At 31.1% G+C, this 25,344-nt stretch overlaps 1 protein-coding gene across 2 annotated transcripts in view; it reads right to left on the reverse strand.

Annotated features, from left to right (window-relative positions):
* LOC106472141 (choline transporter-like protein 2) overlaps positions 1-25,344 on the reverse strand; it is a 68,677-nt gene that overhangs the window by 30,012 nt on the left and 13,321 nt on the right. For both annotated transcript variants that reach the window (XM_022401570.1, XM_022401563.1), the window contains exons 4-12: positions 23,993-24,071; positions 22,249-22,333; positions 21,000-21,110; positions 16,902-16,962; positions 13,767-13,896; positions 10,983-11,066; positions 10,220-10,332; positions 4,058-4,180; positions 2,971-3,070 (exon numbers count right to left, since the gene is read on the reverse strand). In XM_022401570.1, coding sequence (XP_022257278.1) covers positions 2,971-3,070; positions 4,058-4,180; positions 10,220-10,332; positions 10,983-11,066; positions 13,767-13,896; positions 16,902-16,962; positions 21,000-21,110; positions 22,249-22,333; positions 23,993-24,071 — 886 coding nt within the window. The remainder of the gene's footprint in view (positions 1-2,970; positions 3,071-4,057; positions 4,181-10,219; positions 10,333-10,982; positions 11,067-13,766; positions 13,897-16,901; positions 16,963-20,999; positions 21,111-22,248; positions 22,334-23,992; positions 24,072-25,344) is intronic.

The following is a 25,344-nucleotide window of genomic DNA, read 5'->3' on the forward strand; positions in this document are numbered from 1 at the left end:
AAAATAGCTGTTGGCTGCCTATATGTACTGTGCCTCTCATACTTGTATGTATCACTTTCAAAAGCATGTTCCATCTAGTGTGCAAGGAATGCATTTGGAACCATACCTAATATTGCAAATTTTGTTAGAGAATCTAGTAAAAGCACAGATCTGATGAAAGAAAAAATACCTGAACTTTACCAAGAGGGAAAAAAAAACTGTTAAGATTAAGGTATTGTGTAAAACATAATGGGTTGAACAGCATGATGCACTTTTGCATATTTTGGATGCTATTGTTGCTTTTTTGAAAATTATTGATGATGAAAAACATTCACCAAAAACTGCAAGCTTATTTAACTCTGTCTTGAGATTTGAATTGGCAATAACACTGCAAATTCTTGTTACTGCATTTAGTCTCACAGTTTTGATACCACATCAGCTGCAAAGCCCTGAAACAGATCTGCAGCTGTACTACTGTATAGTCAAAAATGTTGAAAGAATGTCAAAACACTTTGTCCTACTATGATAGAATTTATAAAAGAGCTATAGATTTTGCAAAAGTTCATGATCTAGATACTACAGTTGCTTGAGTAGTGCCCAGTCAAATATATAGACTAAATGTAGTAATATCAGAACCAAAGAAATATTTTCATTTGAATGTTTATTTACCTTTTTTTGGTCATGTTGTAAGTGAACTATCATTAAAGTTTTCTCAAAATGATTATCAGGATACTGTAAATTTCTGTATCTTGATTCCAGCCTAATCAAGTGACAATAATGAAACTTAATTAGTGCGACTTCAAAATATGAAATCAACTTGCCCGGGTCTTTACCAGAACTTCATGTGGAAATTGCTTTGAGGAGTCAGTTATGGAAGAAAGAGGCAAAGTGCCTTTCAACTGCAATAAGAGAATTTGTGCATGCTTTAAATGGTTTTCACTCCAAAATTATTTTGCACATCAACTCTGTAATATTAATTACTAACTGTTTTACAGAGAGATCATTTTAAACTTTAAGATGTGTGAAGAATAGTAACATTCTACTATGACAGGAGAGAGATTTAATAGATTTATTTGGCTGAATATCCATTAGGATATACAGTAGAAGTTTTAGAAGGTTTGCCCAAAAAACACCCCAGGAAACTACAATTGCAATATTTATATGTTAGCACCAGCTGCCAGTTTACCTACAACTGAAAGACAGAATCAATAAGACAAAACATTTTAAAGTTTTTTTCTAATAAAGTTTCCATTTTCTCATTTCCCTCTCTCATCATGATATCTTGATAGAAATAAATTAAAGATCCCTCAAATTTTATTAGCTGAAAATTCATCTTTTCATTGATAACGTGATTCAGTTGGGACTGGCCTCTGTAAGTAAATTTTATGTATGCATGCCTATACCCCAGCCATGGTAAGCAAAGTGGTAACATGTGAGAATACACAATTGCACAGGTCTGTGTCAAAAGCCATCCATGTGCACCCCAGGCAACAGTATGCAACATCACCAAGAAGGATCTCAGTCTGGAAAATAGACCAATAAGATATAGGTTCAATAAGATAAGGTTTCCAGTCATACCTATTGTTCAACTATCAAATACCTCAAGGAGCTAGGAAATGAAACAAGCGTTCATTCTATTCCATACAAAAACATACAAGTCAAGTTGCCAGACACAATGCCTATGGATATTTGTGCAATCAGACTGTTGAAACAGGCACTGGTAAATCACTGTCCTCCAACACTACATGGATTATAGAAAGCAAGGAGGATATAATGTGTTTTGGACAGGACAGCCTGATGATGGAGCTTTTTGCAATAACATGGACAGCAATGACACAGTGAGATTTCAAAATCATTTTAATATAACATACTCAACACTTTCTATATACACATACATAAACATAGTGAGCATTCAAAGTGTTCAGTAAATCTTTGTATAAAGTTGTACTGAAAAAGAAAGAATTATCAGATGACTATAACTGAAAACTTTAATACCTACAAGTCTTGAAACTCGTATGCATATTGTAAGGGTATACATAATTTTGTCTACAGTTTATCTAAATTAAACTTGTTATATTATAATTAAATTTAAGTAATAAACAAAATTCTTTAATTTCTCTAATAAAATAATAAGCTAATTTATTAAACCACTCATTATGACCAAACAAGAATCTCAGACTATTCCAATTATTTTTCGCTAACAAGTTCAACTTGTGATGAGTGTATGTACCTCATCAGTGAATAGTTCCTGAGGTAAAACTGTGAGTTGGAGAAAGATCAAACACAAAACTTTCATAATTCACTGAAGATAATGAGCTGAGTTTTAGTTTTTAGAAACTCTGTTAAAAAACAGAAAATTTTGCAAATATACTTTAGTTACACTTTGGTAGAAATAAGCTTACAATATTTAAAATCAGTCATAAAAATTGTATTTCAACAAAATCTAGTTGTTCACTATTAATTAGTAGAATTCACTACATATTCCAAAATACATTTTGGAAATATAAAGTTCTTTAAATACATGCATTTAGATGTAATTAAAAATACTTCTGACAAATCCTGAAGAATATATTTCACACATGTAATATATATATATATACGTAAATGTTAGAAAATGTATTAAGCAAAACTCAGATATCTTAATTTTAGAATAGATATAATAATTTTTAGCAACAAATCTCATTTTTTTACTTAAAAACTAATTTTATGGTTAAGAATTTCAAAATACATTACAGTACACTTTCAAATATATTACTTTTGCATATTTGTTTGTAATTAGGCACAAAGTTACGCAGTGGGCTATTTTGGCTCTGCCCACCATGGGTATCGAAACCCAGTTTCTAGCATTGTAAGTCTGCAGACATACCGCTGTGTCATTGGGGTCCCTTTTACATATACATGTACCTTCTCATTGTAAATATCTACTTTAGACCACGTTTCTCACCTACATTTAGACACAGCATGCAAACACGTACAGAACTGATCTCCTACCTACTACTTTCTTTAATCAATGAAATGGCGATCCTAATACGTGTACGAAGAGAAATGACCACCAGTAGTAGTATCAGCAAAACTATTCCTGAAATTAGGGCTGAAAAGATTAAAAACATTGTCTTACAAATCTCTTTCATTTTTGGTATGGTAATTAAAACAATATATAATATTAATACATATACAACTGTACTGAAGTTTATAATACATCTTCATAATAACCAGAACTAACACAAATATAACAGTGGATTATTAATTCATTAACCTTTTGAATAACCAAGCTTATAGACAGAAATATCATACACAATGAACTGTGCCCATATTTATTTCTCTTTCTATTTGCCTACCAATGTACTTGTATATCCACCTGTTGATTTTTTTTGTTTCAAGTCATCTTTACATGTATATTATTTTACTATTATAGCTACTATTATTCATTACTCTTTGTATTCTTATTATTTCTCAATCACCTGATTTAAAGTTACAAATATGTTACTATCTCCTTTTAGGGATTTCATAAAAAGCACTTTTCTGACAATTATTTGAAATTCACTTGCAGTGCTACTAGTAAATTAAATTAATGTATTATTACTACAATTTATACAACATTAAAGTTAACATCTTTCCATCTTGCATGGATGTAACATTTACAATAAATCTCCCAGTAGAATATGATGGTTTTTTTTATATTTCAAATGAGTCTTCATGTACTTTTTATCATTAGTTCACAATGAATTTACAAAGCCTACCAAAGAGTTCAATTCTGATAACCAACTACTGCATATATCTATTCAACTAATTGCTTCATTCATCATCTCATCCCCAAATTGTATGTAACCTTGACTAAAAACTGACACTCTTGCCCACTGCTATGATATACATGGAGATAAAAAAATTTTTTGGTTGAGAACACTGCTGATTTTGTAAAGTTTAATGGATTATAATATCCAGCATGAATCTTGACTATAATCTAATTCATTTATGTATGTGATAAAAAATCAATAAGTTACAGTACAAAACTCTCTCAGCCAATCCAATTCTTGAATTTAAAAGGCACATACAAAATATTACTAAAACAAGTACCTACCAATGGCCAACCAAGTCTTCCGTAGGGCTAGATAAGACTTCATGTTGGTTGTGAAAGTGAAAGCAGCATATGACTCTGTAGAATCACTTAGTTCTAGATACTTGTTTATACTGTAATAGCATACTGAAACACAGAAAGTGAAGCATTTACAGTTTTTTCTTGCCATACTGAGTTTTATATTCACTTTTTTGTTTTCTTTAAATGACTAAGGGTAATATATCCATTAAGCTTGATAATAGAGTATTTATAAAATACCTAAGTCTTACAGAGTTGAAAATAAATATTATGAAGTTGTGAGTTGTTATAGTACAGCCTCAAATTTAAAATTATAATAACAAGTATAACAAAAAGTTTTTTAATTTTGTAAAGACAAGTAAGGATCAATATATACATAACCTAGCTAGATATAGTAATATAAAAAGTTTTAATGCTACAAAAAGTACTGAAACAAGAAAGTCAAAACTAAAAAACTGAGTTACTTAAAGTTTAAAAACATTTATCCCTACTTTGGCAAGTCACTGTAATTATGTTAGTCTGAGCCAAAGCAGGGATAATTTTCTTTAAATTTTAAGTATTTGTTTATTTGTTTTGAATTTTGCGCAAAGCTACACGAGGGCTATCTGTGCTAGCCGTCCCTAATTTAGCAGTGTAAGACTAGAGGGAAGGCAGCTAGTCATCACCACCCACTGCCAACTCTTGGGCTACTCTGTTACCAAAGAATAGTGGGATTGACCATCACATTATAATGCCCCCAAGGCTGAAAGGGCAAGCATGTTTGGTGGGACGGGGATTCGAACCCACGACCATCAGATTGCGAGTCGAGCGCCCTAACCACCTGGCCATGCCGAGCCTAATTTTAAGTAACTCAATAACTTTTTAAGTAACTATGTATATAAGAATACCTACTTCTCTTTATAAAATGTAACATTTTTTATTATACTTGTTTGTTTCCTTTTTATTAGCTATATTTTTGTGTGCCAGCAATACCAAGCATGGAGTGTGCATATACCCGACCTAATTTTATTACTCATCAGGATCTCTACGAACCTACCCTCCAATCTAATTATATGCCCTAAGTAGCGTATCGTCCACTTCATGTATACATACACAATAGTAGCCTTCTTTCGGTACAAGAAAGGAATCACTGGGACCCCAAATGGAAGAGTTCTGTGAAAGAATTAGAGTGATAAAGTTCATCATTTTTTCTGTATGCTTGTCTGGAGAAGTCACTTACTTATTTACTTAGATGAAAATTCGATGAAATAGTGAAATTTTGATTCACTCCATAAACATGTATATGGTGATTAGGTGGCTTTATAAGTACAATAAGCTTTAGTTTTGTCCAGCCAATACTATTAAATAGTCATTGCTAATATTCAAATATTTTAAAGATGGTTTTAAACAGGCGATTTTTATGGCAGCCATATTGTTTCATCATGATCCCTACTATTAAGTACTATTTTTTTTTTTACCTTAGTTAACAAGTGGTAGTGTGTAAGGGGACTATGCTGTGTGAGATAGGTAAGCAGAGGGTCTATGAAAAGAGGAGCAGATGGAGAGCTTTCTACACAGACAGATCCTAGGCTTACATAGTATCAGATGATGATGAATTTAAATTTAAGCTTTTTTTGCCAAACAAAACAAACCCTAATTTAAACACTTGAGTGATCTATAAATTGGCTTAAAAATTAAAAACAAAAGGCACAACTCTTCAAGTTTTAGAGATTTTCCAATAACAGTAATCCAATACTGGATAGTTAGAGATGACCTAGTAGCTATAGTGCTAGGCTGTGCATTGAAAGGTCCAAGGTTTGAGTAATAGTATCCAGTAAAAATGCCCCACACCCTTTCAGTGTGCAGGCTTTATAATTGTGACAGTCAATACTGCTATTTAGAGTAGCTGAATATTAAGCAGTGAAAACTGTTGACTTATTTTCTTCCTTCATGGGATTAAAATACTAATTCAGGTTAAAATACTAATACTAATACTGGAATTCCACTGGTTTGTGTTTGAAGTGATAGTTTAACATTATTCGATTATCAAAACATTTAAAATGTTGTTAAAATATAATACAAAAAGGACTTTCTGAATATAATTAAGTGAATAAGCTACATTTCTAGCTTCCATAATAAGAATATTACAGTTACAAAAATATGATTTCGGTTTTCATAAGTTAAGATATAACCTAGGACTTTTAAAATATAACAATACTGTTTGACTGATACTTGAAACAAAGAACTAAAGCGATCTCTAAAAGTTAGGATTCTCTTACCTATGGACTATATCATCATATAATAAAAGCAAACCTTAATTTCTGGTCATTAAAGTTTTAACATATGTATAGACACACACACCTTAACCTCTAAATGCTTTACAGCTTAACCTGTTTAACTTCAAGACTGATTTTTATCAGGTTTTATATTTATTTATTTGAAGTGGTGAAAATAAACTGTTTAATATAACTTAAATAGCCATTATATCAAAGCAAAAAAGTGATCTAAATATTGGCTCTTATTTATAATAATCAGAAAATGCAACATTCCAAACAAATACTATTCGTTGTATATACTTGTGTCAGATATCATGTTCAAGAATCATACTTTTAATGGTGTACAAGATTACTAACATTACATATTATCAGTATAAGACAATACAAAGATGGGTCAAGTACTGTAAATGTGTGTGTGTGAGGTGTTTTTTCAAATATAAACTTATTTTTTAGGCAGCATTTTTATCAACTTGTGAATTTTTATCTAGTTGTGAAGAAAATTATTTATTATCCACAAAACAAAACTTTTGTAATATCAAATCACATTAGAAAAGTCTACAACCACATTTTATATTACTTCACTTTTCTTGGACTTTTTTCAAGTAATTCTTGCTTGTAAAATGTATGTAATAAGATATAAACCTTTTATTTTATGATGCTTCTTAAAAGAACAACCGCATTAAGAGTATCAGGTATAGATATAAGAGCACCATATTACAAGATCTCTTGCTTAGAGACAAAAAAAAAGGCAATGGCTATAAGAAGGGAGATGTACCTTTGCACAAATTTGACCATTGAACTAAAAAATAAGGTACTAGCATAGAAAGAGTTATTCATCATATCCTTATCCTTTTAAATGGTGCATAACACGTGTAAGTAATATTCAAAAAGAAGAGCAATACATAATGCAATTAAGCTTTCTGCCATAAACCTAAGTCCCCTAGTGGGACAGTGGTATGGACTTACAATGCTAAAATTCAGAGTTCAATTAACTGGGGTGTACTCAGCAGATAGCTCAATGTGGCTTTGCTCTAAAACAAACAAAAAACATAAACCTGGTAATACCTCATATGCTATATTTGGCCAGTTTAGGAGATTCAGGTTAGTTTTTACTCCACGTACTTAGTTAATAATGCAAATTAATCTTCATTAGCATCAAAAGCAATAACAATAATTAAACTATTTTTACAGAAAAACATTGTCATTACTTAAAAAACATATAAAAATGGTGATTTGCTCTTGTCATAATACATGATTTTAAAGTTTTTGGTATTGCTGAATTACAAAATAACTATATATTTTTAATTTCATTGTACTGCCATGTTTATTATCAGATAGTGAAGACAAAAATTTTTCAATGAAGTAAATGTGAGTTAATATGTCCTGTATGTTAAAAACGGGCTACAGTGCCTCTTTAATATTACATGTTCTGCAGGCATGTTTTCCACCTGCTTTTCTAATGTACAAATTTTTAAGTCTTCCATTTAACCTATTCCTAAGCATAAAAGTCCAAAGATATAGCTTTTGAGCAGACTGTTTATTTTTATTTAACTTTTTTATGACATTTTGACCACTTGTGTGGCCATTATTAGGTCAGTGTCTTTACTGAAATACTACACAAGCATTTTGTTCCAATTTAAAAAACATATAGGATAACACCTGTGTTTTGATATAAATTAGGTTTTAATTCATGAACAATTATTGTTTCTTATATTTCAAAATTGTTAATATTAATTGGGTGTTGATTCATTGTGCTGCATTCATAAATGTGTGATAGGGGATTATGTTCTTTGATCCTAATGCTTATGTCGTGTCCCGTTTCATCTACATAACTGCTATCTCACTGATACTTGTAGAAGCTCCTGTCATTGAAATTGTCAGAATAAATCTTCCTTAGATGACCTTTGATTTTAGTGCTCAATTTTTAAATAAAAATAACTTTGCTGTTTATTTTGTTTTTGATGCTTGTTTCCAAATGTTTATGATATTTTTTGGTTACATAGCTATGATATGGTAAGACACCTATAAGTGTGTCTGAGATACCAGATGATGGCGACACGAGTGGTAGAAACATCATAAAAAACTGTAATTGTGTTACATGAATACACCATATTATTATACCTTCTTGTATTATTAGTTATTTTTAATTTACTCTTTATTCCATATATGTGTATTTTTCACATAAAACATGATGGAGAAAGCTGTAGAATTCATCTTATTCTAACAACCTTTGTCCCTTTGCTATTTTCACCCATGGTTAAGGAACATTGGATTTAGATAGTCTAGTACATGGATTCAGTTTAACAAATTGAAGATAGAATACACAGTAATGATATTCTCATGTACATAAAAGCAAGTATACACATTGTGTATATGTTAAGTCCGTTTTAATAAATATCGTTCATTTCATGTTTCCTTTGTGTCCAGTCTCTTTACATTATTTATTTTCATGATTCAGTTATTCAGAGATACAGCATTACTTCAAAATAGGAATTCTTGACCAAACCTCCTGTAATTAACTGAACCAAGCACGTTATCCTAGAGTTAACTCATTTATATCTGTATGTACAACATAATCATTTCCTTCCTAACAAGCAATCTTGTAAAGAGCCAATAGCATAAGATGTTAACAATTAATCTGATAATACCACAAATATATGTAAGCCATCTATGATATACACTTATTAAAAAATTAAAATCACATATTTGGAAGCCAGTGAGCAAATTCAGTATGGTAGTAGATACCTTCTCCTAAAAATAGGATATGTCCAAATAATATGCATGAACACCTTAGAAATAGTTTTTCAACATTAATTTAAATTCATGAATATTTAAAGCTCACAAACAGCCACTGACCTCTGCAAAAAAACAGAGGTTCGAAGATCTGACTGTAAGAAGTCAAGCAAGTGATTTGTCACAGGTGAATTGAAAGAGACAACACATGGTGTTGAAGACACTATGAAATAAAAATGCTTTATTTTCAAGTTAAAACAAAAAAACTGAACAATAAAGCTGATCAATCAGCAGTAAAACTATTATGTTGTAAGTAAAAAGTAAAGTAATTAAATAATACAATCAGCAGGCTAAGAAATGTTGAAAAGTCAGATAAGACTTTACAATAGATTTTGGGTCCTTCAAGCAAAAATAAAACTTGTCTCCTTGGAGCTAAGTCAGATAGAATCCAGCGTGAAAGCAGCTAAACTCCAATCACAAAGTACCTTCTCTATGTAGCTGACCAATTAGAAATAAAGCATAGGAAGACTTAAATATCTATTCTATGTAACAGTTGCAAAGCAGCCCTATATATACAAGGTAAAACAACAATCCCAGGAAACAATATACAAATTCCTTGACTGGACTGATCACAGAAAGCATCACATCAGATACATAACGTCAGCCAGATTTAACAAGTTCCAAATGAAAACTCAGAAAAATTAAATAAATACAAAATCTACTATACAAGAGAACAATGGATGTTGTTATCTATGTTGTGCTGTTTTTCACCTTAGAACTTATACCATGAAACAAACATTTGTTAAAATCCCTTAGATACTAATTGAGCTACATACTATGTATATGAGGATCACAAAACTACTGTAATTCTAATTACATCCCTCTCCCCTACCAGTAATAGTACGTACATGAGTCAAGACTTTTACCTACTACAGACAGAATGATGCAAAATGTCTGTTAATACTTAAGATTTAGTGCTAATAGATTTATCACAATAAAAGTATTATAACAACTGCTTTTCATTAAAATCCATAAGCTATATGCAAGTTAAGAAAATAAATAGCAATCTAAAAAATATCAAAATTAAATCATGTTAGCTGGGTTTGTTTTTTTCTTATGACCTATAAATAGTTTACAATTGATTTAATATTTCACTTACCAAAAGTTAACAATCCAGTGATACAGAATAAGCTAGCCCACACCATAACACCAGCAGAATATTTCATCAACAGAATCCACAAGAATGCTTCCACCAATGAAATCAGTAAACATCTGAAAAGTAAAACCAAGGCTTTGTTGTTCTTATAATTATAGAATAGTACATATTTTATTATTTATTGCATTTATGTAAATATTAAAAATTACAAATTTTAAGTTTTAAAAAATTCAGTTCAAAATTTTACAAGAAATTGTTTCAATACGTATAACTAACCATACTGTATAAATGCATACTCCACACACACAGTATAAGCATTGTTGTTCTCACTGAATTATATTATATAAGTATAAATGAGCATTACAGCCTATATCAGATAACAAAGTCCCAACACATAATAACATTCAGAATCTTCTGCTGAACAGAAATAAATGATAAATTCTAATAAAACTGAACAAAATAACTTTTTGGATTTCTAAAATTTAAAATGTATAAATTAAAAACATGTAGCGTTGAATAATTTATTATTCTTTTGTGTGCTAGATTTTTCACAGTTGATAATTTATTTCTATCTGCTCTAATAGGAAGATTAGAATACTGAAAATGCTTTATATTTCTGTAATTCAAAATGTTTCAAATCTCTGTAGAGAACACTAGTCCCCCCCCCCCCAAACAAAAAGGCCTGTAACTTCATTGTAACATACATTTGAAACTTGTAAGCTTTAAACATAATCTTTTAATATTAATTACTAAGGCAGATACTTACACTAACATTAGCCACCAGCCTGCTGTAAAGTCTTGAAATATTTTCTCCCCAATTTCCCGGGCATTTAACATTGTTTCTAGAGACCTAACAAAAGAATTTACTTATCAAACAAAGCTCTATAAAAGTTCAGAATTAGATTCGTTCTGTCAATTACATATCAAAACTTAATATAATAAATAGTCTACATTTTAGTTTTCATTATGGTGATAAAATTATATATAGTGTCTAAATGGAATGTATTCTTTGACTTACATAAAGGTTTGAGATAATTAATGTTATCTGTACTCACTCTCTCTCTCTCTTCTTTTTTTATAAATAGTAAAAAGAGAATTATTATTTTTCATCTAATTCTGTTCTGAATGAATATTGAGAGTATATATTTACTGAACGGCAAAATACAAAGCTCTATACAAATATCAGTTGTCTGCTGTGTAACAGGAATAATACTGGCATTTTCTATTGCTACCCATTCACTGTAATACTGAAAATTACAAACAACAGGATAATTATTCTTAATCGTATTCTGTTATGAATGAATACCGATAGTATATATTTATTGAACAGACAAAATATCAGAGCTTGTATACAAAAATAAGCTGCCGACTGTGTAATGGGACTAATGTTGATGTTTTCTGTTGCTACACAGTAATAGTGAAATCTTAAAATCACTTCCCACTAACACTATCAGACCAATAGCTTCTAAAAATGCTTAAGTAAGTGTCAGTTTTCTGGTCAATATGTAAATCATTCAATATATATATTTTTGTTTATTGTCTATTTTCAGGCACTACTTGGTGAAGTGATGAAGGAGTAGAACTTAAGCTAAAAACACCGACAAATTTAAAATTTTGCTGACTACGTTGTTCTTGAAATATATTTAGCTAACCCACACTTCAGTGAAATAAGGTTTAAAACTATAAACAAGAAATCTCAGTAGAGGTAATGTTTGGAGCTAAAATGCAAAAAGAGTCCAAAATTGAGATATCAAAAGTACACCAAACCAAACAGAGAAAAATATTTTCTGATGGAAAGATTTCATATTTGGCAGAATGTTCCAGGCCTTTCAAACATTTAAAATCTGTCCAGATTTAGCTCAGATATTTAAATTTTTTCAAATTAATGTTTTTTACTATTTAATGTTAGGTTAAACAGAATGTATAAACACATGTGTAATGACTAGTTTTGTTGATATAAAATATAAAAATATTCATGATAAATTGTTATTACTGCCTAAATTAACTCAAATTAGCAATTTTTACTATCTTTACTCTGTGCTCTTGTAAATAAAGCAGATTTGAGGAAACTTTTCAGAAAAATAAGAGAAAGAATTGAATGTGAAGTAAATAATGTGTGTTGGACAAAAAAAATCTCAGACTACTTTAAAATTAGAAAAAGCTTTTAAGCTTAATCTGTACAACTAATCAACTATTTTACTATACAGGTGACTTAATTCCAATGTTTAAAGCTAGTTCAGTATCACAGATTTGAATTACTTTTTACTTAGTAACTCAAGTTAAATCATGATATTGGAATTTAACATTGTATGTTGTATTGCTAATTAACTTACAAATAGCTAGATATGAGTGGGAAACAATACTACTATGTTAAAAGTCCTAAATTGTAATCTTAGACATTAGTTGTTAGCACTAAGTAACATTAGTGCATTTGAAATTTTGGAGGTATCCCACAAATTTTTGAAACAGGTAAGTATAACAAACCTAGAAATGGGATACAAAAGAAGTCAAAATACATGTTGATGATTCCTCAGAGTTAAACAGATATCATCAGAACAAGACTGGTCCACCAGCAAGGGTTTATATACATTGATTGTTAAAGACAGGTAAGTGGATCTGTTTGAGAAGGTATTAAAAAAATAAAGTATGACAACTGGAGGGTTTTTCTAACAGGGGGGCTTAAGTTTTTCAATTCAAATTGGATCTTTAGTTTCTATATTTGTATCGTAATTTACGTGTGTGTGTGTGTTTTCTTATAGCAAAGCCACATCGGGCTATATGCTGTGTCCACCATGGGGAATCAAACCCCTGATTTTAGCATTGTAAATCCAAAATGGACATCGTAATAACCTTAGAATTATTTACCATTATATTACATTTTCTATGTGGTGTATAAAAACACATGAAGGACGATATGAAGATGACATTTTGGTCAAGTTTCCACATTTATTCCAGTTTCTTTAATATAAAAATCGTAACAACCTTCATAATGTATTCTGTATGTTGTACCACTTGGGTTAACAAGAAAATATTTTTTTGGAAATTAAGGAAGACATGCTTCATATGGTTTAAAAGTAAATGAATTGGATCAATTTAAATTACAATTTCTGAAATGTTAGGACAGGCTCATTTTATAATAGCTAAAGATATATAAGGTATGTATAGCATAGTACAATAAATATTTTATTAGGGTCACTTTTACATATTAATTTAGTGTGTGTGAAAACTGTGTAATAATTTGATTTACTAAAGTTTATGCAGGCAGTTGACCTTAATAAAACAAGAATGTAATTTTTATTTTGTAAATTTTTCATTGTATAACATCTCCACAAAAAAAAAGTTTGACAAGTAACCTTGAGGTCAACACAGTAATAGTAAAAAAAACAAAAAACAAACATTTACAAATCATGTATTAGGGTGCATGATTTGGAATGTTTTGCATCTTGAACAAAACGAATGGGACTTTCCATCAGTATCTACAAATTTACTAAAAGGTTAATTTGGAAAATGCCCAACATAATTTTTTGCATTTCCCCAAAAAATAACATACTCTTTTGCCAACTTCATTTCATCACCAGACACGTTTTTGCCATTTATATCCTGGACTATATTATTAGCCAACTTCTCATCAGGTTCTCCTGAAGAAGACAGAAATATATCTGGAATACATCTTCCTGCCACTAAAAATAGCATATTAAAAAGATTTAGAAAAATGTCAGTCAAGTATATATGAGCATATGAAAAAAATATTATGAGAAAATATTTCAGTGTACCAGTTTCATAAATTAATGTTTTTATCTTCTATAGAATTTTATATGCTATTCTATCAAAATTAAACAGCTGCATAATCAATTTGATTTTCTTCTTATATTATCAGAAGTATAAAAAAGTGCTAAAACCTTTATGTAAAATAGATAAGTTCATTCACATAATGTACATTTTGAAAATAAAAACAATAATACAACTAGATGAATGATATACCATGAGAACATTACACTTATAACAATTATATTTTAAAATAGTGTTATCAAAAATACAATTCTTATAATTCTGTTTTATTGTAAATGTCTAGATAATCTATAGCATTTGAGGTAAAAAATAACAACACAATGTATTTATTACACCAGGTTTTATCCATAGAGAGAAAAGCTTATTCAATTGTTCAGGAGGACTGCATCCAAGGATCTCTTTCTTTCAGACTCTGGATTATCTTTTTTGAATAAAATATAGTATATTATCTAAGTTTTTCATGTACTTGGAATTGTTACCACTCTCAATCTGCCCATCATCTCAACAATTATCTTTTCTTATGATAGCAATATTATAGTTAAAATGTGCAGCTCTAACATTTCCACACATTGATTTAGGTATACAATTGAATGATCTCAAATTTTAACCTTTAATTTCAAGTTCTTGGTTTATATACAACAAAGTGTTGAAATGTTATCACTATATCACCATTCCCTTTAACATAATCTTTGCAAGAGCATTTCTTCGTTTTCACTAAGTCCCAAGGTTCTTTGCATGGTATTGCAGCTGTTTCAACCACTCACCAGCCTCCTTCATTGTATCAGCCTTAAAAAATAAGTTTCTTTTGTTGTGTATTCCTGGACTTTGAAAGTTTCATAATTTTCAGTATTGGAGCTAATGACACAGTTCCCAAGGTGCATCAGATCCTTCACTAGTACAAACCGTCCGTTTTTTTCTTTCATCAGGAGTAACGTGGAATTTTTTATTCCCGTGTTTCTTGGAAACAAGATGGAGTTTTCATTGGCCAGATCGGGTTTAGAATTAGGCTTTCCTAACATAATAAGTAATGCATGAACTTTAGGGAACTTCTGTGGCTTCCCCTTCTTGCTCCACAGCATGCCTGTCATTGGCTAGAACTGTAGTTTACTGGCCATTATGAAATGAACCTCATCTGCACCATCTGGTTGATATGTTCCAAGTGTAATTTCACTTTTTGTTTGGCTTCCTTTATTGCCTCAATGATGAATTGGTGTCACTTTATAAAGACAGGTTAGGAGCAACAGTTATTTGGTAACTCTTTGGACAGGGACCATGAGGAAAGAAGACAGGTTCATTTAACGAAGAAGAATATTTACCATTTGAGAGACTCTCAGGAAGATACGTAGCTGCTCCTTTTCCTTCTCCAGATTGTGGAGCAACAACAATGATGTACCCTGTTGAACACAGTACATTTCAAAAGCATGCAGCATGACAGTGGACTCCAGAAATAACTTCCCTATGTTAACTGTTGTATAGTCCTCATCACCTTGTTCTCTGGCAATGTCAATAGCATCCTTTAGCAAATTTAGCACTGAAACTTATTAACTCATCTACGTTCAAAAATATTTGATGTAGTTGTTCTTTTCCTAGTAAACCAGCAACCACCATTACATCTTGTTTTTCTTCTAAATATCCTGTATTACTTCCCACATTTCAAACAAATTGTTGGTTGTAATTTGACCTTTTCCTATGTGCTATACCTTCAACAACTATTGAAATCAATGCATAATTTTCAGTGTTATAATAACAAAATACATTCTGCAATTAAAGAAATTTGCAAAATTAACACCAACAAGAGTGGGGATATGCTGTGTCCATCAAATTTAGCCTCTATTTATAGGACTAGTATGTGGACAAAATTAACATAAACTTGGATCATAAAATTAAAGAGCAGTGGTATTTCCACATCCAAGCTAAAATTTTCTATCTGCAAACAGTTATATGAAAGAAGTTACTCTTAATAAAATACAGAGAATACTGTAAATAAAAATGAATTACAATAAAAAGTCACAAGCCATTGAGGTGCTATGGTAAAACTCAGTCCTAGAAGTTGGTAATATAATCTATTGAAAGGTCAGAAGACCATTACTAACAATATAACAGAACCTCAGATGAGTAAACTAAGATTTCTATAGTTTCAATAAAGTAGCTTGCAATCTGACCTCCACCATTATCATGCAGTGTTGCTAGTTCCAGCTAACAGTTGTTTAGAATAAATGTGAAATTTCAAATAATCAATTCATTGTAGTTTTTACTGAACCATTAAAGGTTGAATTACTTATCACTGAGGTGTATTATGAAGCAGCATATACTAAGTTACTTAACATCACTCTGACAAGTTTGGGCTTTCTACCTCAGCCACTTCTATTACCAACAGTATTAGTTTCACATACCCTCTTCAGAGTTTACATACAACTCCAACTGAAATATGAAATTCTTCCTCAATCTGTTGCATGTAGTAGCCTTCATCAGCCAAAGATTTGATTTTTACATGTTTATCATATGGAATTTCTGTCCTGAAAGCCATGAGTAAATTCACCACATTACGGTTGGGAACAGTATGACTGCCTGTATCTTTATAGGCATTATGAAATGTTGCACTGTCTGATTTATTGGATAACAGCCACTTACAATGTAAGCTATCAAACTGTGTGTGTACTCTGGTACAGTTCATTTTTATAGAATAGTGGGTGAGGAATCCCATAATATTTACATTTTATAACCATTTCATTCAGTTTCCATTATTATTTTGAATACTGCCCTTTACAGAATGACAGAAAATAAGCTTAAGATGATAGAATGTCAAAGCATAAGCATACTGCAGTCAAAACTTATAGTATGGTAACATATATGAGACAGACATTTTGGAAGTGCAGTATCTATGGAAACAACTTACAGGGTTTACTTTTCAAGTAGAAAGGTGCACAGTTTCCACTGGAGACCAATTCTATAACAGTCTGTTTGAAAGAAATTTAATTTCCATTGAATAAGAAAGAAACATATATAACTACATCAACAAAATTTTTAAAGAGTTATCTTCTGATGTCAGAATTCTATTAATTTCACTCATCAATAAATAATTTAAAATATAGCTGTAGCAACACATAATCAGATAATTTTTCTAAATTTTGACAGTATGGCAATGGTAATCTCACAGAAGTTTATAGGGCAGAGCAAGTCCATTTAATACAGTTTCGTAAAAGTTGGGGTTCTCCCTCGTATATGTTATTTGGAATAGTCATTAACGTAGATAGCCTAAAGATTGTGAGACACAACACTGGAATTCTTTGGTCTGACATGAAAATGGGGTACAAGAAACTTTTTTCTTCCCTCTTTGTGCTGTGCAGATGTGTATTCTTTCTTGGGTCCTTGTCCAGTGTCAGCATTTTTGGTAAACTCTCTTTTCACACCCAATTTGAATACAAACAATTAGAAGCTGACCAGGTTAGTAACTAACACTTTTTGTGAATAAAAACTTTGTTTATTTATTATGTATTTGTGTTCCCTGTGCTGTCTGTGTTTAGAATATTACTCTTCGTAACACTTCCAAAAACTGATGTAATGCAGATACTTACAAACTAACTTTGAATTTCAGTGAACTTGAATACTTCAGACTAATTATCAAATTACATTTGTTGTGATAGCCAGAGGATCTGGTTATTGTGGAGCTTAATCTTAAATTGATTCTTTTTTACTTAAGTCTTTTGTGGAGTAATGATTGTCAATTGTGAATGTGGAAGGACACTTCTGAGGCCAGACACAGAACTTATGGTGGAAAGAAGGAAGTTGCAGTTGAATAGGTCTTATTTGCTTAAGAACTATGCATAAAGTTTTTGTCATTGTGAATAAAGTTATTTATGCAGATACTGACTGTCCTATGTATTATAAAGGTCAGAATGTAATATACTCTAATATATCTTTGACAACGAAGTTTCAAGTTGACACTGTACTAATTATCTATCCATCACAACTATATATGCTGTAGTTCTCCTTGCCTTGAGTACCATTCTCTCTTGAAATATAGTGTAATCTGAGGATCTTATTAAATAAAGTGGGCCTGGCATGATCTAGCAGTTAGGGTGCTTTACTTACAATCTGAGGGTCGCAGATTCAAATCCCCATCACCAAAACATGCTCGAACTTTCAGCCATGGGATATTATAATGTGGCTGTCAATCTCACTATTCGTTAGTAAAAGAGTAGCCCAACAGTTGGCAGTGGGTGGTGTTGACTAGCTGCCTTTCCTCTAGTATACCACTATAAAATTAGGGATGGCTAGCACAGATAGCCCTTGTGGAGCTTTGCACAAAATTCAAAACAAACAATCAAATAAAGTGAATGGAGGGAGCACATTGTTATTTCATCCTGTATTTTTGTTATATGTAACAATGTGTTTTTTTATTTGGATTTTAATTTCATTTTGCTTATTGTATTTTGATTTTTTTTTAAAGAGTTCTCTTTTCTGACTGGTTGTCGAAGCTTTTGTATTAACCTTTTGTTGTTTTCATGTAGATGTCTGGCATACTGTTGATACCTGAGGAAGACAGTTCCTGCATACTATATATTGTTAACTGATCTTCAATTTGATCATTGATGTTTAATTTTAATGGAAAGATCCTAAGATATGGAAAAGAAGAGTTTAAACATTGAAATAACATCATCTCACTCTTCATTAACAAGCAAATATCTGTTCAGATAATTTTTCTGCAAGTGTTCTGCACGTGTTAGTTAATCACATCCTTGCAAACCAGATTTCAAAAGGTTGTAAACATGTATTAATCCTTTATCTTAGGTAAGAGTTATGTGCAGCAATAGCTATCCCATAGTACATAAATATAACATTAAAGAACAGCACAGGATTTTTTGGTTCATTTAGGCCATCCTGTTCACTAAATTAAACTCTTTAAAAAAAACCTCAAAACAAGCCCTTATCATTCAAATAATTATCAAGCTTTCCCTTAAATTAACTGCATCTACCAAATGCAAAGGCAACTCATTCCACAGGCCAACCACTATGTCAGAAAAATAAAGCTGTTTTGGCTGAAGTTGACTTCTTCCCTACCAAAATTTATGCTTATGTCCCCTAGTCTCACTATTCTCACCATTAAATAAGAAAAAGGTGATCACATCTAACTCTTCTTTTTTCAGATAAAATTAGTTTAGAAAACTTAACCTATCTTCATATGAAAATGTTTTTATCTCAAGGTAAAGAGCCCAAGACTGACCACAACACTCCAAATGTGGCCTAACCAATAAGCTATGCAATAACATTACAACCTCTTTAGACTTGTATTCAGTATTTCTGTAAATACAACCTGAAGTCCTATTTGCCCTGCCACTAGCAATAGCACTGGCTTGGATGGCCTAAGAGACTGATCAACCAGAACACCAAGATCTATTTTTCCGTAACACTGTTAAGTTTAGTCCCATCAAAATTATACTTATAATTCAAATTATGATAACCCACATGTAATACCTTGCACTTACTATAATTAAAAGCCATCTGCCATTTATTTGCTCAACTCACCAAATAATTCAAATCATTTTATAAAGCAGCATCCTCCTCCTCCTCACAACCAGCCATGCCAAAACTTTAACGTACTCAGCAAATTTAAATAATCTATTGACCATTCATTGTGTCATTAAAGTACATCAAAAAGAGCAAAACGTTCTAAAACTGATCTCTAAGGTACCACACTTTTAACTTTAATTTAATTTGACTGAACTCCATTTATAACAACCCTCTTTTTTTCCTTCCATCTAGTCAGTTTTTCTATCCAATGAGTTAACCTAACCACCACACACAGAACGGTAACTATTTTATTAAGCCCTTTACATGGCATCTTGTCACGTGCTTTCTGAAAATCCAGATATATCACATCCACACCTGTACCCTCATCTAAGTAAGCAGTAACCTCTTCAAAGAATGTAAAAAGATTAATAAGGCAAAATTTCCCCATATTGAAACCATGCTGATTATCTATCAAACTTTTTAAACTTTGTTAAATGACTTTGCAAAGTGTCTTTTACCAGACTTTTAAAAACTTTCCTCACCACTGATGTAATAATATTAGGCCTATAATTATGGGACAATTTTTATAACCTGCTTTGAAATGATGAGTAATGTTAGCCAACTTCCAATCTTCTGGCACCTGCCCACTATTTAAGGACTTAGAAAAAAATAATAGCAATTGGCTCACATATCCAATCCTTAACCTCTTTCAAAACCCTTGGTTAAATATTACATGGCCTAGATGCTTTATCATTCTTTAAAATTTCCAATTTTTTTCTTAACAGCCTCAGAATTAATGGATCATCTTGATCAACTTTGTTTCCATGTAGCTACAGTTCAGATTGAGAAATTTTGCTTAAATCATACTTAGTAAAAACTGAAAAAAAAAGAAGAATTTAATAACTCGACCATCCCCATAATCATCAGATATTAGCCTTTCAGCGTCATCCTTCAAAGGCCCTACTCCTATCATAACAGTTTTCCCACCCTTAATTTGAAATTCGTATCAGTTGGAGGTTCTCTTCCTTGTATATATTATTTAGAATTTTTGAGGTAGGTTAATCTACAGATTATGTAAGCTGCAGTAGGATTTACTCACTGGCCTCATTTGGTTCATTGTCCTGTACAGACATTTTGGGAAAACTGAGTTCCAGTCCCAGCAGCCACTTTGAGGTGAAACAAAGAGAAGCCAGCCAGTTGGTGACCAATACTGTTTGTGAATAAAGACTTGATTTATTCATTCACAATTGTGTATTTGTGTTTTCTTTGCTGTCTGCATTGGAAACATTACTCTCTTCTTTATATTTCTGAAACCTGCTATATTGCAGACATATAGCACTTAAATTCTGTTGTAGCAAATACTTCATACCTGTAATAACTTGTTTCAGCATAGTATCTCCACACAGTTTAAATAATAAAAATAACAGTACAATAAATTTAATAATGGATGCACTAATATAATAAGATAAATGAAGATTTATACCTGTTCCTCTTTTTGAGAATCATCTATGCATATCATTTCATTCTTGATGCTTGTTTCATCTATTGCTATCAATGAGGTAAAGGTCCGGTTGGGACATTTACTGGTACACACCTAATACAGGGTATACAATCACAGTTTATTAGAGTTTCAAGTGTCAATATCATTGTGTTTGATATTTTTTCTAATTTACCAAAAATACATAAATCAAAGCCATAAGTTCAAAACTTTGCATAAAACTGAATTACTTTAATATCAGATCTTAATTTGTGGTTAACAATACTGATTTAGCAAATAAAATAGAATTTTTCTTGTAATTTTTCATTTATTGTTATCATATAATATTATTATTCTATAACTTGACAGTGAAAACCGTTTTTGTATGGCCCATGTTTGTGCATCACTGGATTATTAATTAACAGCCAATCATGACAAAAGGTACCTTTTTATACATGATTTTACCAACTTCTTAAGATTGATTTACTGCAGTATTTTGAGTCTGTGGCACTTATGTCAATTTTAGTTCTGTATAAAATATTAAGAGTGCATTACGCAAATCTCTAATGCACTTTTTTAGTCATGGAGATATAACCCTCCAAATTCAGATATATTTGTCAAACCACCTGATATCGTATTTTGTCTTTGAACTATGGAGTTACATATAAGCCTGAGAAAAGCTTTGCAGAAGTGTGTGGAATCAAATTCTAATTCTCACTTGGCTTTCTTTCCAGAAAATCTTCTGTTATCCTATTGTCCAGAATTAGTGTTATCAGACTACAAGAAATTCTGAAGAAAAAGACATTAGTGCTTAAAAAAGCTTCAGATTTGTATCAAAAAGTAAGAACAAGTTTCTGTACAGTATAACATTCCAAATTAAACATCATAGTATAAGGACAAAGATTTTCCTTAATCATCTGGTAGTCTTTGATTAATAATTTTATAATAAAAAACATATTCCAACCACAATTTGTAGTTCACCCAAACATGAATACAAGAAGAAAAAAATGTAGTTCTCTTAAGGTATTATGGTAAATATTTCTAGATTTGTTCTTGTACTCAGTAAACTTTTTTGGAATAAGCATCAGTTATCGGGTGTTATGGGAGAAATTCACCAAAACATTCTTTGTCTTTGAGAAACCTTTATGTGTCCATTACCAACCATTTTACATATATAGTTAATACTTTTTTTAAATTACTGAATCACAATCACCACTAATGATAAGATTTAAAAGAATCTATTGATATTACTTACTTGAGGTGTTGGACAGCCACTCATTAAAACTGAAGCAAAACCAATACACTTTGTCAAGTCAAAGAAATAGAGGTAGGGCTTCCCACTATTTTAATGATACAAGTATTTGATAAATAAACCACAAAATAATCATATGTACAGTCAAAACAAATGTCAAACCTCTAAATAAATTAATAATAATAATAAAAACTAACATTTTCCTAGAATAAAAATGAATTAAACTTCAATGGCTTAAATAGTAATATTTTTTGGTATTTCCAATAACTAATGTTCACAGTTTAATATCACCAACAGAAAATGAAATGAAGATGATGTCCTATGAGATTTTATAAATTTCAACTACCTTTACAAGCACTTTACATGTGTATTGTGCTACATAACCTTTAACATAATAGTACTTTATTGTACACTAAATAAAAAAAGTCTTTTAATGACTAATACAGTGCAGGAAAAATGATTTTCAGCCTATACTTGAAAAAAAAATTTATTTATTAACAATTTCTTGCTGAAACCTCTGAGAGAAAATATTCTTATAGTTAAAAGATTTCATTCCACACAGCTAAAATAGAAATTACTTTGAAAGTTTAACAGCTGTTTTACTTATTTTTTAATTAATGAATATTTTATGAATAGTATGTAGTTTGATCAATCACAAGCATGGAACAGAAGTCAACAGTGCCAAACCAACAAGTTTAATACTACCGAAATACATACATATAATTAACTATGGTTAAACTTTTGTATAGATTTCTGCTTTACTATCACTGGTGACCTAAAGTTTTGTCAATACTCAATGAACATTTTCATATGTATCCAGTAAGAATAAAATAACTTGCATACAAGATATAGAACTTTGGAAATATGTTGGAAGTATATTGGCAGTGTACTTTCACCAACTGTCACATTTAATTATATATCACATACATATTTTAACAATTTTTATTAATTTAATCACATTACCATAAACCATCTCTGACTTATTAATTTACTTGCTTTCCATTGTTATTTGTATGGTATATAGGAGGATACCATGTGTTTTCTACCTTTTTCTATTAATAAAGAAATCTTCCAAAATTTATTAGTGTAATTTCCACATAACATGTTGGTCAAGAAGGTCATTAAGTTACTTTTGCTTTAGCTACCTATAATCTTTTATCATTCACCTAGAATAGCAATATTTTGTTTTCCCATGGTAAAGATAGCTGCAAGGTTACCTAAGGTAAATGAAGTTAGATAGTTGCCTTTTTCATTTTCAGCTGATTGATCTCATGGGGATAATGATCTCCCTTACATTTCACTGGGAATGACCAATCACTAGTCACTCAGAGTAAGTCTAACAATGAGTTAAGTAAGTAACACAAGATTTATTCATTCTGGAACAAGATCTCAGTGTCAGTCTGGTATAATTAGTAAGCTAGAAACAACTTCAGAGCTAACTCTCAAGTAAAGGTGTTAAGTAAAGTACATTGCCACTGTGTTGTTTGAATAAAGATTATTAGGATTCATTCTCTCTATATTTCTAACAAGCTCAGTTAGTTAGAGAATACAGAATTATTTCATGTTAAATAACTGACAAATCTTCTTTTATTCAGTGCACCTATCTGGTCACTCTTAGGGGAGAGCAGTGCTATCTGAAAATACTACACTAGATATATTTCTTTTATTGTTAAATTTTGAAAATGACAACATAACCTTCAAGTAGAAACAAAAAGCATTTAAAAAAAAATCAGGAAATTACACTTACGACATTTTTCCTACACCACATATTCGGCCTTGCCAGTCTGTAGGGAAAATCAGTTGTTTTGGATCACCTCGTTGAAATGCTAGAATGATGCAAATGTTTATTTATCTGAAAGTTCTTTCATAACTTTAAAACTTTCACTCAAATGAACACTCATTGAGATTTTGTATACATAGCTAAGAATGAAATGTAATTGTAATGTGATCAGCATGGCTAGAATGTAGTTATTATGAAAGTAAATTTTTCAAAGCAACTTCTTATGCATAAAGTAATGGTAATTAAAGAAATTTAGTAGCTTTAATTCAATAAATATTCTTTGTATAGAGATAGCTTAAGTAGGCAAAAAAAGAAAAATGTTAATAAACATGCTACTGAATTTGTAAGATGTAGTTTGATCATGCAAACTGCCTATATAACTCAAGGATATTTAATTTAATCAAATAATGTATTGTCCTAGTGTTATGAATGTAATAGGTTGTACAAGAAATTAATATCGCGTTTTGGAACACTTTCACTAACCACCCCTCAAAAAAACGAACATCACATACATTAGATAAACAAACTGCCTAAACCTCATGTTAGTGTAGCCTGTAAAATATGTAAAGTTTAGTATACTCTAATCTCTTATAGTGATGCCACACAACGAGACACACATTCGGTATGTAATACTGTTTGAATACATGAAGGGAAACAATGTCTCTGTAGCCACAAAGAATATCACTTTTGGAACACTTTCATTAACCACCCCTCAAAAAAACGAACATCACGTACATTAGATAAACAAACTGCCTAAACCTCATGTTAGTGTAGCCTGTAAAATATGTAAAGTTTAGTATACTCTAATCTCTTATAGTGATGCCACACAACGAGACACACATTCGGTATGTAATACTGTTTGAATACATGAAGGGAAACAATGCCTCTGTAGCCACAAAGAATATCAAAGAAGTTTATAGAAATGTTTTGAACATTCTTAAATGTCAACAATGGTTCAGCGAATTTCATTCAGGTGACTTTAACCTTAAAAACTGTGATGGCAGGGGCCGACATACTGGAATTGATATTGATGCTCTGAAGACGCTTGTTGACTCTAACCCAAGGCAACACTCGTGAAATGTTCCTGAAATTGCATGTCTCTCATGAAACAATATGTAAACATCTAAGGAATATGGGAAAACTTCATAAAGAAGGTGTTTGGGGGCCTCAAGAACTCTCCGATGAACATCGTTTCCAACGTGTGAACGTTGCTTCGTCTCTTCTGGCGCGTAATGCGCGTGAACCATCTTTGGACAGAATTGTCACCAGTGATGAAATATGGATTCACTATGCAAATATTAAATGCCCAAAAGAATGGC

Source organism: Limulus polyphemus, unplaced genomic scaffold (assembly GCF_000517525.1).
Source record: "Limulus polyphemus unplaced genomic scaffold, Limulus_polyphemus-2.1.2 Scaffold118, whole genome shotgun sequence".
In the NCBI taxonomy this organism is placed as follows: domain Eukaryota; kingdom Metazoa; phylum Arthropoda; class Merostomata; order Xiphosura; family Limulidae; genus Limulus; species Limulus polyphemus.